The 12,554-nt window shown below is 43.7% G+C and overlaps 1 protein-coding gene across 1 annotated transcript in view; it reads right to left on the bottom strand.

Moving 5' to 3' along the window:
- The window catches only part of PKDCC (protein kinase domain containing, cytoplasmic), a 36,604-nt gene that overhangs the window by 9,679 nt on the left and 14,371 nt on the right, over positions 1–12,554 (bottom strand). Inside the window, exons 2-5 of the mRNA XM_082481429.1 lie at positions 11,951–12,073; positions 8,569–8,840; positions 4,801–4,880; positions 3,606–3,713 (exon numbers count right to left, since the gene is read on the bottom strand). Coding sequence (XP_082337555.1) covers positions 3,606–3,713; positions 4,801–4,880; positions 8,569–8,840; positions 11,951–12,073 — 583 coding nt within the window. The remainder of the gene's footprint in view (positions 1–3,605; positions 3,714–4,800; positions 4,881–8,568; positions 8,841–11,950; positions 12,074–12,554) is intronic.

Genomic DNA, 12,554 nt, shown 5'->3' with positions numbered 1-12,554 from the left:
ATTTCACGCATTTCTGAGTAAATTCTGAGTTAACCGAAGGGCTGCGGCTTAGCTCAAGGGCCAGACATCCAGTTGGTACAAATCAGAACGTAATAAAAATGTTGATACTGGGGCAGGACTTTACTGATGAACATCAGTAGGGTTTTTTTATAGTCTTCTTAATCTGGATAATTAATGGAACGATTTAATCGTTTTTAGATAACGTGTCAGAAGAAATACATGGTTCCTGTTTTAATTCACATTTTTCTGGATTCCAGCAAGAGAGACCAACAGTCAATGGAATATAAAAGTATTTGTTCATGGTGTTGTTTTAAACACTGTAATGTTCCTACATCAACATTAACAGTAGTGTGATTTATGATTACAGAACACATACGTAGCTATCGAATGTCTCCCACGCCTCTACTCTGTTTCTAAGATACTAAAGCAAAGTCCAGAGCATAATATAATTTACAACACTATAAAATCTTTTACAACTGAAGCACAGTGAAAGCTTAATATCCAAGACCTTCTGTAATATGACTATGTCATCTTGTTAAACTTTATTTATGGGAACACTAGGGTTGACGAGAACTTTCTTCGTGTCACTTCCCTACTGATTATCAATATCACCTTTCTCACTTCACGGTGTTCATAGGAAGAGGTCTTCCTTTCAAAAACATAAGTTCAGATAGATAACAGACTGTTTCCTCAAAGTTTATGTTTTAGTTACGGCCTTAGATCACTTGCCCAAGATCACGATCTCTTCTTTCCTAGTACGAATTGTCAGTGTTCTATCCAAGACAATGGGTAATTCAAAGCATTTAGACCTAAGACAAGTTCTGAAGCACTATTTCCTGAACCTTCTGTGGTTTCTTTTCCCCAAAAATAAAACAAAACAAAATACTGCAATTCTTGGATCTGAATTCTCCTCTAGTTCTGCTTTTAGGATTTCAAAATAGATCACACCCCAGAAAGGCCTTATTTTTGTCACAACCCTTTAGATGCCAGAGGAGACCGGCATTGTTAATTCTTGTCATATCTACTGTTTGAGAGAGCACACATTCTGGGAGTCAAGTCATCTTGAGAGATTTCCATCATCTGGAGCAAAATCGATGCAAACTTGTGCCTGGCCAATCCTGGCACACTGGCGTACGAATGCAAAGCTCTGATTAACTCCTATCTGGCCTGAGAACCACACCATCATCTCTAGTTTTATCTTAACCTAGTACTGGGCTGAAAAACACTCTCCTTGAACTTTCATTATGCTGTAGAGCAAGGCAGAAAAGGTTTAAAAAAAATCCACAATCTTAATATTTTTTTTTTTTTTTTTTTTGCCTTTCAGAGAGAAACATACTGTCCTCCTAGACCCCAAACAGGGCCAAAGGACGACCTCAGCTCACAGCTTAGGAAAGTATCACAGTTGTCCCTTTTCACCCCTGTCTCTCCCACCACCCCCCATCAGGAGTTACACAAATTATCCGATCTGCTCAGCGGTTCAGCCCTGGTTTCGGCAGTCAGGACGCCAGCTCAGCTGGGAACGTCCTGCCAGCAGGAAGAGGTTGAGCACTCGGACACCAGTCCTTTCCAGCACCACTGTCACCTTCTCCTGCAACTTCATCTATAATCTGGATAATTTCTAATTAGTAATCTCTAATTCCATAATCTCTGGACTGAGAATATGAAAAATTAAATCTAGCACGGTACTCCCAGTCAAATACTGGTTGAAGAAGGAATGTGTTCAGATTAAAAGCGGTACAAATGAGTAGGTAGGCGCATTTTCACCCTCACAATATAACTTCTTCGTGCTTTTCTGGCAAGGAAAGGGAGCCTTAAAATAGAAATAAATTACAACCCCTTTTCTGTTTGGTTAAAGTAGCCTTAGAACAAACAAGAAACAGGCCTGCACATCTTAAAGGCATGGCAGCTGAGTCTGAAAACACATCTCATCTAAGTGTAATTTCCACTAAGATATCTGATTCCTCAGGCTTGCCATTGGTAGAGAACATTTTTCTATCAAGGAATTCAATATTACGCTCACAGTCTTTACAATGGAGACCAGCCAAACGTGTTACACAAAGCATCTATGGATTTTCAACATCTTTGCTCACGCGGTAGAGTGCCTAAGTCCATGAGCCGTGTCCTACAAATAAAAAGAGCTCCTTGGACAGAAGGGCGTTACTAACCGTGAACACGGGTAGCAGATTCTGCGTTATACTATCCAGGACTCTACAGAATTAAACTAACACAAAAATGTGTAATTATTACAGTAGCCAAATATACATGGAGCTCTGCTCCATATTTGTAGAAACCTGCACGGTTACATTTACTGGCGCTGTCCTAAGCTTCTCTCCCTGCGATTCTTTATAAACATGACAGCCCTCTAAAATTCAAAACTTCATCTTGTCCTGATACGGCAGTTAAATCTGGAATCAACCAGCATCACAGAAAAACTTCAGCCCTCCTGGCACTTCTTCAACAAAGGACGTGTTTGTACTATTGATTGTACTGCTGAAAATAATTTTGCTGTGTTGACAGGCATCACTCAGCGCAGATTCTGATGAAAAGCTGAAAATTAGAAAGTTAAATGAACACCTGCAACAATTTTCCTGCCAATTTTACAACAAAATAAATATTGAATTATTCTGATAAGTGGGTCAAATTCATCCCTGGTGTCATGGCCCTTTGAGGTTAACAGCGCTACGACAGGAATGAATTTGGCTCCTGTGTCTCTCTCACAGAGCAAATGCTTCACTGAACTTTTCAAACCCTCTGTGCCAACATTCATCTTCATTTAGAACCCATCTTTCCCTCTTTACTGAGCTTCTGCAGCAAAGCCATAATTTTCCTATCAACTTGCAGTCAATTATGTTGACGGTTTGACATGAATATTGTACGTACACAAAAATAATTTGCAAAACAGCTTTTTCAATTGTTAGACTTAACAGTCATTTCCATCATACATAATCTTCTTTGACGTGTATAATTCCACAAGCTATCCATCCGGGAAGAATATGCATCCCCCCGTATCATAGCTGCTTGAATAGCATTTTACATACCTGTGGTGCTGCAGAGATTTTATGAAAAAACTACTGTTATGCAGCTTCGTTTTCATCCTGTCTTTTTTTTTTTTTCTTTTTTATTCTGTTGCTGGCAGGCAGCTGAGGAACACCTTATTTTTCTCTTGCAAAGCAAGCAAAAATTTTATTCTTCCAATCTACAAGTGCTTACATAGCAAGAAATTCCTGTAAGTCCCAGAAACTCCACAGAGGGTTACAGTATCTTCATGAGATTCCCCCCAATTCATGTTTGGGCAGGTTCTGGTACTCCAACAGCAGAGAAGTGTGTGGATACGACGAAAAACATTTTCCACAGCTCTGCTATGGAGAGCAATGCTCCGCTGGATTTCCTTATCCCTATTACAGCCTGCTCACACCTATGGACGTGCAGCTACCTCATTTAGGCGAAGAGCTTGAGAAGGCATCCAGGAAGCACAAAGCAGACAACAGGTTATCGTGTGCATGACTTCAAGGGCCATCGAGCCCCATTTTCTGCACATTTGCCCTTTCAAACCTCAAAATAAGGACAAAGTCTCTGATTTTAAATTTCGAGAAAGACCACCTTACCAGCTTTCGGCATCCGGGTCGTATTCTGTAGGTACTCTCCACTCTTATATAGATTCAAAACTCTCTCTAGCTGAGCAGCCGTCTCATCTATTCCCCAGTGAAGTTCTCCTTTAAAAGCACAGGAAGAGAATGAGTTAGATGAGAAGCAACCTGCACAGGACAAAACGAGGCTGCATTCGAATAAAGCCCTAAGCATCAGAGCCCAGCCGTGGCCTGCTCTGTGGCGGCGTGGTGATGTGGACGTGAAATCCCTGAGTTACTACAAAACGGGGTTTCCAACCTGACGTGTGCCAGACATGTCAAAAGGCTGGCTCGTCCAGCTGGGAACGCCGGGCCTGTGGGCCGAAAACACTACTGCGGTGAGCTCCCCACAAGCAACGAACTTCAGTCAATATAGGGAACTCCAGAGGCTTGGCTTGTTAATTAGCTATAGCCCAGCATCGTTAACTTACCCATTGAATGCACACAGTACAAGGTATAAAACCCCTGGAACAATGCACCGAAAACCCTCAAATGAGATTTACTGGCACATGAAACTCCTCTTGTCCCAAAGGTGCTACCTTGGTAATTAGTAAAGATTAGGAAGAAATTCTTTACGGTGGGGGTGGTGAGGCACTGGCACAGGTTGCCCAGGGAAGCTGTGGAGGCCCCACCCCTGGAGGTGTTCAAGGCCAGGCTGGATGGGGCTTTGAGCAACCTGGTCTAGTGGGAGGCGTCCCTGCCTATGGCAGGGGGGTGGAACTAAATGATCTTTAAGGTCCCTTCCAATCCAAACCATTCTATGATTCTACAGTCTTTGGTAATGTCACTTGCCTCTGGCTTCTGAGGTATAAAAGCACCACTGCTACCATTGGCAATGAGGAAGTACCCTGGTTTTATCACTAAAATTCCCCTTGCCAGAAATGGGGGTACCTCCAAATCCCTCGAGGAATTTCATTCTGACACAGTTCGCCACAGTGCTGAGGTGTCAGGAGGAAGTAAATACCTCTGTGAAGCCTACATAAAATCTCAAAACAGGATTTCTCTGGTCTACGGGGCCATTCTTGCCTTCTCTGTTTGGGGGAAACTTTATCCTGGATAGAAAAACAATCTGGTTCTATTGCAGTGAACGTAAAAGCAGCATCCCCCACATCCCAAATGGGATAGTCACACTGAAAAAGGACATACTTGGCATTACCATGTTTACTGCGATTACCTGTTGCATTGACTATCTTATCCAGTAATGGTCTCAGTGAGGATGGAGCACTGTGTGGAAGAAGATACGTAAAAAAAAACCTGCAATGGAAAAGTAACCCATATTGAAAAATTAAGGAAAAAACAAAAAGAGTTTACAAATGTCTGGTAACTACTGAACAACATAAGGAATAAAATTCCTATTGCTTATAAGCCACTGACCTATTCAGGAAATATAATTATATTCTATAGTCAAATAAATATATAGCTGAGACTATTCACGCAGCTGTCTGGCATACCTAGGCCATGCTGTTATATACAATGCTGCCTTGTAACCACGTGTAAATGTTCCAGTAATACAGAAATTTGCTATGAAGCCCTGTGGATTGTGATGATTTGCAAAGCTGTCTGTACTTTAACGAACTAAAAGGATGCCATCAACCCCAGAAGTCCTGGTGGTTCGTTGGTTTTTTTTTTTCCAAAACTTGAAAGAGCATAAATCAAGTTTCTGCTCATTTCAAATAATTGACTATTATTTTCTTTTCTACAGTTTTCTTAGAATTTCAAATGAATTGCGAGGAGAAAGCCTTCTTCTGTTGTTTTAATGCCCCTCCAATTCAGAATGTCTTCTCTGTTCTCATCATTATCTAAATTCAAGATGTGTTCATGTAGATATTCATTGATGGATGCATATTCTGCATTTTAACATTTTTAATTACAAAATAAAAAACAATATGCCTTTACCATCATTTGAAGTACACTTAATTTTCACATTGTTCTTTAAATTTCTATTACTTTGCCGATATTACTACCCATTGCAAACTCAGTGTCATAACAACCTAAGATAGAGATGGACAGTTCAGGATCTGACAACATAAACAGAACTATCAGACATAAATATTAGGCAACACGTAGAACAGGAACACAATTGGGCAATTGCCCTGCTTTACATCTAACCTGCAAAGTAGATGTTTTTTCATATACAGAGACCACATTGTCAAACAGAAACCTCCAGGGGCTCATGCTCAGGAGAGAGACTAGCAGATGTCTTACATAAGCACAAATTAAGAAATTAAGTTACCAACAGCAAAAATTGATCATAGACACAGGTATTATTGAGCTGACACATTCCACGTACACAACGAATATTCCCTTGAGATTTTAACTCCCTTTTTCATATCTTATAAATATTATTTACAAATAAAATAAAAATATAATGAATAATGTAAGTGTTATTTTTGTATTAGTCATCTATTTAAATATATTTACATATAGAAATCTAAAGAGCAGCATAACATTCGTAATGAATAATTTGTCTGGTAAATGTTACCTCACTTTTTTTTGTTTAGAGATTATCCATAAGCAGAGTCCGAATGATTGTGAGTAGTTCTTTGCAAAAATTCAGTAGTTGTCATTTACTTTGCGAAACGCTGGATGGATGCGAGTCAGGGAGGTTATTGTTTTTCCGTGCCTATATAAATATATGACTTGTTCTAACGCAAACACCCACATGTGAAATTCTGACATGTAGAGACACTGGCGCCTGCACAACTTAATTGCAGGAACATTTGTTATTCATCGATTCCAGGGCCAGTGGCATCCCCTGTGATCTGCATAACACAGATTGTCAGATCCTTTTACATTTGTTCCTACAGCCTTTTTTTCCCCCCTTCTTTTTTCTTTTTGAGAACGATCTGATCTTAATTTAAGAATTGTCAGGGATGGAGAATTCATTTGAGCCATTGGTTAATAATTCAAAATATTATTTATCCTTACTTTTGAAACTGTCCAGTGCTTTTAAAATTGTTCCTCCAAACATTTGGAGGAAACCCCATAGATACACATTTGTGACAGAAGGTAACCATCTGAAAGTCAAGATGGGCCAGTTCTTGCATAGCAGAGTTTTTTCCAAAATGTTTTCTCTCCTTTAATTATTTACCTCATAAAGAAACCAGCTAGATAGGCTAATTACACTCTCAAGGCTAGGGCCTGCTATATTTTCAAATTACAAGGGGTTTATGTGCTGTTTGACATATTGCTGCTTTTGACTTCTACCTGACAGCACCAGGAACCCTTTCCTACGGGCAATCTCTAACCCTACAGCAACAGAGCGCATCCACGAAAATATGAAATCAGCCTATACCTAACGACCTGAAGATTCAGCCTTCTAAGACAAGCGCAGAGTTTGTTGCTAATGCCCTCGCGTAGGCGGGCGCAGCTTCTATAGCGTGGATCTGCTCTTGAACAAAAACCCACTGTCTCTACCGAATTAAGCAAAAGCAGGGGCTGAAAACACCGGGGCACTGCGTGCGTGCGTTACACACCGGTGCGCGGTTCAAAGGCAATATTAAGAATTGCAATAGAAAAAGACTGCTTCCTCCAGCGAGACCAGCAACCTGCCGCAAGCCCACCGCACCACAGACGTGTCCCCACTTAACGACCGAGATGGATGGGTGCCTACTGAAGGTTTCTTAGCCAGACCAGTAAAACGGTCTTAACCAAAAGCTAGCAAGCTAAGCAAGATCTTTAAGCCAAGCAAATGGAAGCAGAAAATTTTGCAGGACACACCGAAAACTGCGCTGCACAACTGCAGATGGCTGTCATGTGGTGCAGCCCACTTCAGTGTGGTCAGCTAATGCAACACACATGCTGGTGGTGAGCGCCCTGGGACTACAGCAGAAGACTCTCTTCGGAGCAGCCTCTCCTCGCTGTGGTCTGGCGGGCAGTGAACGGCACGATACTTGAAAGGGAAGTCTGAGAAATGAGTGCACCATTACGGCATTGCTTTGAGATCCTCCTATCTGCAACAGAGAAGGTGGCCCGTCAGCCGAAGCGGTGGCGGCAGGAGCGCAGCACGGAGCATCAGCTCCCTGGAAAGCAGCAACATGGCCCCCCCACCCCCAGCATCCTGGACCAGCCCTCCACGGGGAGCGATGGCCGATGGGGGAGAGCCGAGACCGCAAACACAAAGCCGTCGCCCAGAAAGACTCCCGCTGTAAATGCGGAGAAACCTTTAAAATCAAATTTGGAAGATGGACGTGTTGGCTGAATGCTTTTTTCAGCGTGGCCAACTGGCCCGGCATGGCCGGTCACCTACACGTCCCCCGTCACAGGCATGGTGTGGCTGCAGAGTGGGGGCAGCACCAGGAGGCAGCCCACCAGTGCCTGCCCACGCAGAGACCAGGGGCTGGGGCAGGAGGGGGGCGAAAAGGAGCACCCCTGGCTTTCACAGGTTTGGCATTAGGCCCCAGATGGTCAGTGCCTGAGGGTGCTCTTTGGGGCGCCACGACTGCACCGGGGACTGTTACTGCCCTTCCAAAGCAGGCTCCAATGCGGCGGGGAGCTCCGAGATGGAGCCCAGGACAAGAGCTCAGCTCTAACTCTGCCTCTGCCCTTTCCGCAACTGGTGGTGGAAAAGGCGTGATGACCCCTCTCAACTCACGCTGAAGAAGAGCTGCCCGAATGGCCTCAGCACAGAGCTAAGGGGCCCCCACCTCCACAGGCACCTTTGTTTCACTCCTATGAAAATCTCTCCTTGGGTGAAGAATTCAGTGGAATGGAACCAACGTAAAATTAGACTAGAAGTGGTGAATCACACTCAAAGCATGCAAAACATTTCCAAAGTTATAAATGCTACGTTTTTTCACAAACAAAACAATTATTCATGGCTTCACTTAGTCTTGGGTAACAGTTCTGAGACAATATGTACCCGTTGATGTGAATAACTGTAGAGGATGCGGGAGACTTTCTGCCCGCTCTTAATTCTCTTTCACCTTATCCGATCACGTACCTGTAGGCGTTGTAGAGATTCCTCTTCTCGTTCATACTCTCACACCGTCCCTCAACCGAACAGGGCAGGGTGAAGTTCCTGGCGGGGAATTCCATGAAGCAGTCGCTGTTACTGGTGCAAGAGCTCTCCTCGATGCTGGCATCGTCCAGATCCGTCACCTTCAGTTCCCCATCCACGATCACAAACTGCCGAGGGCGAAAATCCAGTAATGTCACGGAGCCCAGAGGAGAGTGAGCCAAATAATGCAGAAGCCGAACTAAGCTGAGACATATCTGAAATGCAAAAACGTGGGAACCTTGCGTTATCTTCTCAGTACAAGTACATAAAGGAAACCACTTTAGCTGAAGATATGTTCATAAATATATGACTTAACGTAAGGGTTATAACTTATCCTCAGAACTGAATCCTGCAACTAAGGTATTTTTCAGAGGATTAACACAGTTGATTGTAAAACCCTTAGAGACTTGAAACAAAAATAAGCTTCTTTACCAGTGCTTTCCCACACTATTCGTGAAGCGGGGCTCATTGTTGCTATTCTTACTTTTATTAGAAATAAAAGCATTAACTTTTAATAACACATTACGCACAGGCCTTGACCACGCAGCCTGATGCTGCTCTTTTACAAACTCCAGGTCTGGAAGTTTTGGCCAGACTGCCCCACGCCTGCGCCTGGAGCTCCAACTGCAGACGGTGTCTGTGTTGCCTCCATACTGATCCTGCCTTCTGACTGCTTTTATAATTTCTTTTTTCCACTGGTTCCTCTTATGTTTGCCTTTTTCCAGGGGAGAAGGAAGCAAATTCCCAGAAAGAGGAGCTCTACAGCTCCTCCATAACTCTTTGTTGTGCCTCAGGGTAAAGGTACATGTCCATCCCTCTTGGTGGACCCTCATGTGCCACTTTGAAGTTGGGGTGGGAGCTCTGTGCTGACGCTGCACTTTTCAGCTGCAGGTTAGAAACTTGAGTAACTATTACTAGACAGCAAACTCGATGAATGTTGAACTCAGCCCCCTTACCAAAGTACTGTTTTCAATTCTTGCATTCCTTTAGAGTCCACTATGTAACGTATTAATGTAAAAGTAGCATTAATATGAACGCAGTTAAATACTGGAATTTTTATTCTACGTATTAAATTAATAACAGGTCTTATTCAGTCTAGCAAGCTTTTTATTGTTTACATAGAATCTTTGTTTTCAGTTAAAATATACTGTTAAGGCCACGTGCATTGAAGTAGTCAAATCCAAATTGAATCCCGGGGCATAAATGGTGCACTCAGGGGAGCACCTAAATGTGTCCTTCCTAAGAAAGCTGAGCACGTCTGAAGTTATCCCTCACAGACCCTTCGCCTGTGGGACATTAGGACTACCGTACACTTCTATAATCATTTCCCTCCTTGGCCAGACTAGAGAATTTTTATCCTACTTATGGGATACCACAGTTCACAGGGAGATGCCTGTGGGTGTAGATGAACGCAGGCCTGGTTATGGGATGCCGGACCTGATCACCCTTTCCTTCCTCTGGAGGGACACAGGACTTGTATATGTGCCGTCCTGAAATAAGCTGTATATAAAAGGCACGTCCAGTCCAAACTAACCTACAATACACCTATTTTCAATTGCCAGCGAACCCAGAATTTACCTTGAATTAAAACACAAGTTGTCATCTGAAATTATTGCCTTTTCTCAAACGCCAAAAAGCCCCTGCTCCTGCAGCGGGAACCCCTGTGACCAACCCCGACGGGACACTGCCCTGTGTGCCTGCCGCCAGGCTGGCACCGCAAAGTCCCCCACATGATGAGCTTTAAGCACACAGATGAAGGCTTCACCCTGTATCACGCACCTCTGCTGAGTGCAGAGGTGTGGATCTGGGCAGCAAACTTACTGCCGAGTCCTTCGACACAAGGAAATCATTATTTGTAGGAATAAGGTCCAATATTTATGTGGCCGTTTTCAGGACTGGACCGCAAACAAGTGTCCACACATCATCAAGAAGACGTGATTTTATTTCCTCCTCCTTCTCTGCATTAGTTGCAGCCTAGACAAGCTAATGAGCATGACACTATCTAAGACGTCATTACAGCAGTCACAGGAATGTTTCACCTGTAATTCCACCTCTGTGAATCAGCTCAGCTCAGCACCTTCATCTCGTTCTTCTTCATCTCCCTTTGCAATTGCTCACTCAGAAATATCCATGCTGGGAGGAAACTCTCCTGTTTATTACCCATAATCTAACACATCTCTTGGTCATTTACTTTGTACGCAGTTGCCGTCACAGTCCATTATGTGCATTCCCTGGATGAGATGAGCCGAAGACGGGTCCCGTACATCAGGAGCAGCGACGTGCTTATCAAGAGCGTACTTCTTTCAGGACAAGTGAGCTGAAGGTTGGCATAAGGAACACGCTTGCTCCATCTCTACGAGTAAAATAAACTCCTCCAGGGAACATTCCTGGGCACAGAAACTTAATCCCCCACACACGCTTGCTCGCACGGCCTCTGGCCCGGGTCTGACGGCGACCAAGGCTGCTCTCCCGCGCCGTCCCCAGGCACGACCCAGCAGGCAGCACGGCCCAGGGACCACTTCTGACCGGCACCCTGCCTGCAGCCACCCGCCCTTCAGAGAGCGCCAGAATTCAATAGTACAGACATGGGCTGCACCTTGCCGGTTCGTCTCCGAAACCAGTCGGGCGCACTTTTACTTTTCCGGTACAGATGTAGCCATGCAATCCAAAGCGGTTTAGATGAAGACTGCTGCTGCCTCACAACGTCTTAGGGAGTGAGTTAACCTCAGCCGACGACACGTCCCAATATACACTGAGTGAGACAGCGCTGCCTTGATCAAAGCATTGCTGCAGTCTGGCTTCATTTTGGACAAATTAAGTGCGACCTTCGTGCTCCTGGTAAATTGCCAACGCAGTGGACAACCCGGGTTTGAGATTTGTGTGCATTTATTTCACTCTTCCCCCACTAAACGACAAACAGAGCAGGAAGCAGTAGAAAACAATCCTAAAACCAACCTATGATAAGGATCAGCAGAGAAATGTAACATCCTTCTCTTGTTTAAACCCCAGTTACAGAGCACAGCGCTCAACACCAAAAATCCCGGGCCTTGAGCTTTTACCAAGTAAGAAATGTTTGAAGATATCATGTAAAAAGCATAAAACCGGCTACAATTAGATAACATCAGCAGACAAAATAGCACAATATCTTAACCACTGCAGAAAGGGAGTGCTTAATGTCGTTTCTAAACAAAGATGTAATCATACGCAACGCAAACATTTAATAAACGTGAATTTCACTGCATAGTACATAACCCCTGCTTCATGCTTGATGTTATTTTGTGTTCATCGCTCTCTTCAAAGTCCTTTTAAAACAGTTGTTACTCACTCGAAATCTGTCTTCCCAGGAAGTCTGTAAAAGCTGAATCATCTCCAAAGGCGAGCCCAGTTCAGTGATGGTCGTCAGTGTGTCTGGGATGTCATTGCTGTCTTGGTAGCAATAGCCATAGAGCTGAAAAGAAATCACAACCAGGCAGTATCAGTGTAACCTATCTCGGCACGCTTTTACGTTTCTCCCTGGATGAGGCGCAAAGTAAGCGTTTCCTACAGGGCTCTGAGCTCTACATGCTGTATTGCCTTGAAGTCGTCCCCCCAACGGCTTTTGGGCCCTCTCATTTGAGGAACACTCCCTTGAAACTGCCCAGTTAGCAAGCAGAGTCTCTCGCAGGCATCACGCAGCGCGCAAGGCCAGTGAAGTGCCCCCCGCGTACCCCTCTGTACAGGATCTTATCTCAATTAATGTTTAAGAAAAATAAAAATAAAAATTAAAATATCCATGAATGCAGAAACAGAAGTCTATCTGAGGAAAATTAGTTTAGCCTGTGCAATACCTGGCTAAATAAGACTGATTTTCTGCTTAAAAGACATCGCAAAATAGCTTTTAATGACATTTCCCATAGGACTACTGTTTGCGCATTGACTGGCAATGTGTA

Source organism: Vanellus vanellus, assembly GCF_965231255.1.
Source record: "Vanellus vanellus genome assembly, chromosome: 3".
Classification (NCBI taxonomy): domain Eukaryota; kingdom Metazoa; phylum Chordata; class Aves; order Charadriiformes; family Charadriidae; genus Vanellus; species Vanellus vanellus.
This window is presented reverse-complemented; position numbering and strand designations above follow the sequence as displayed.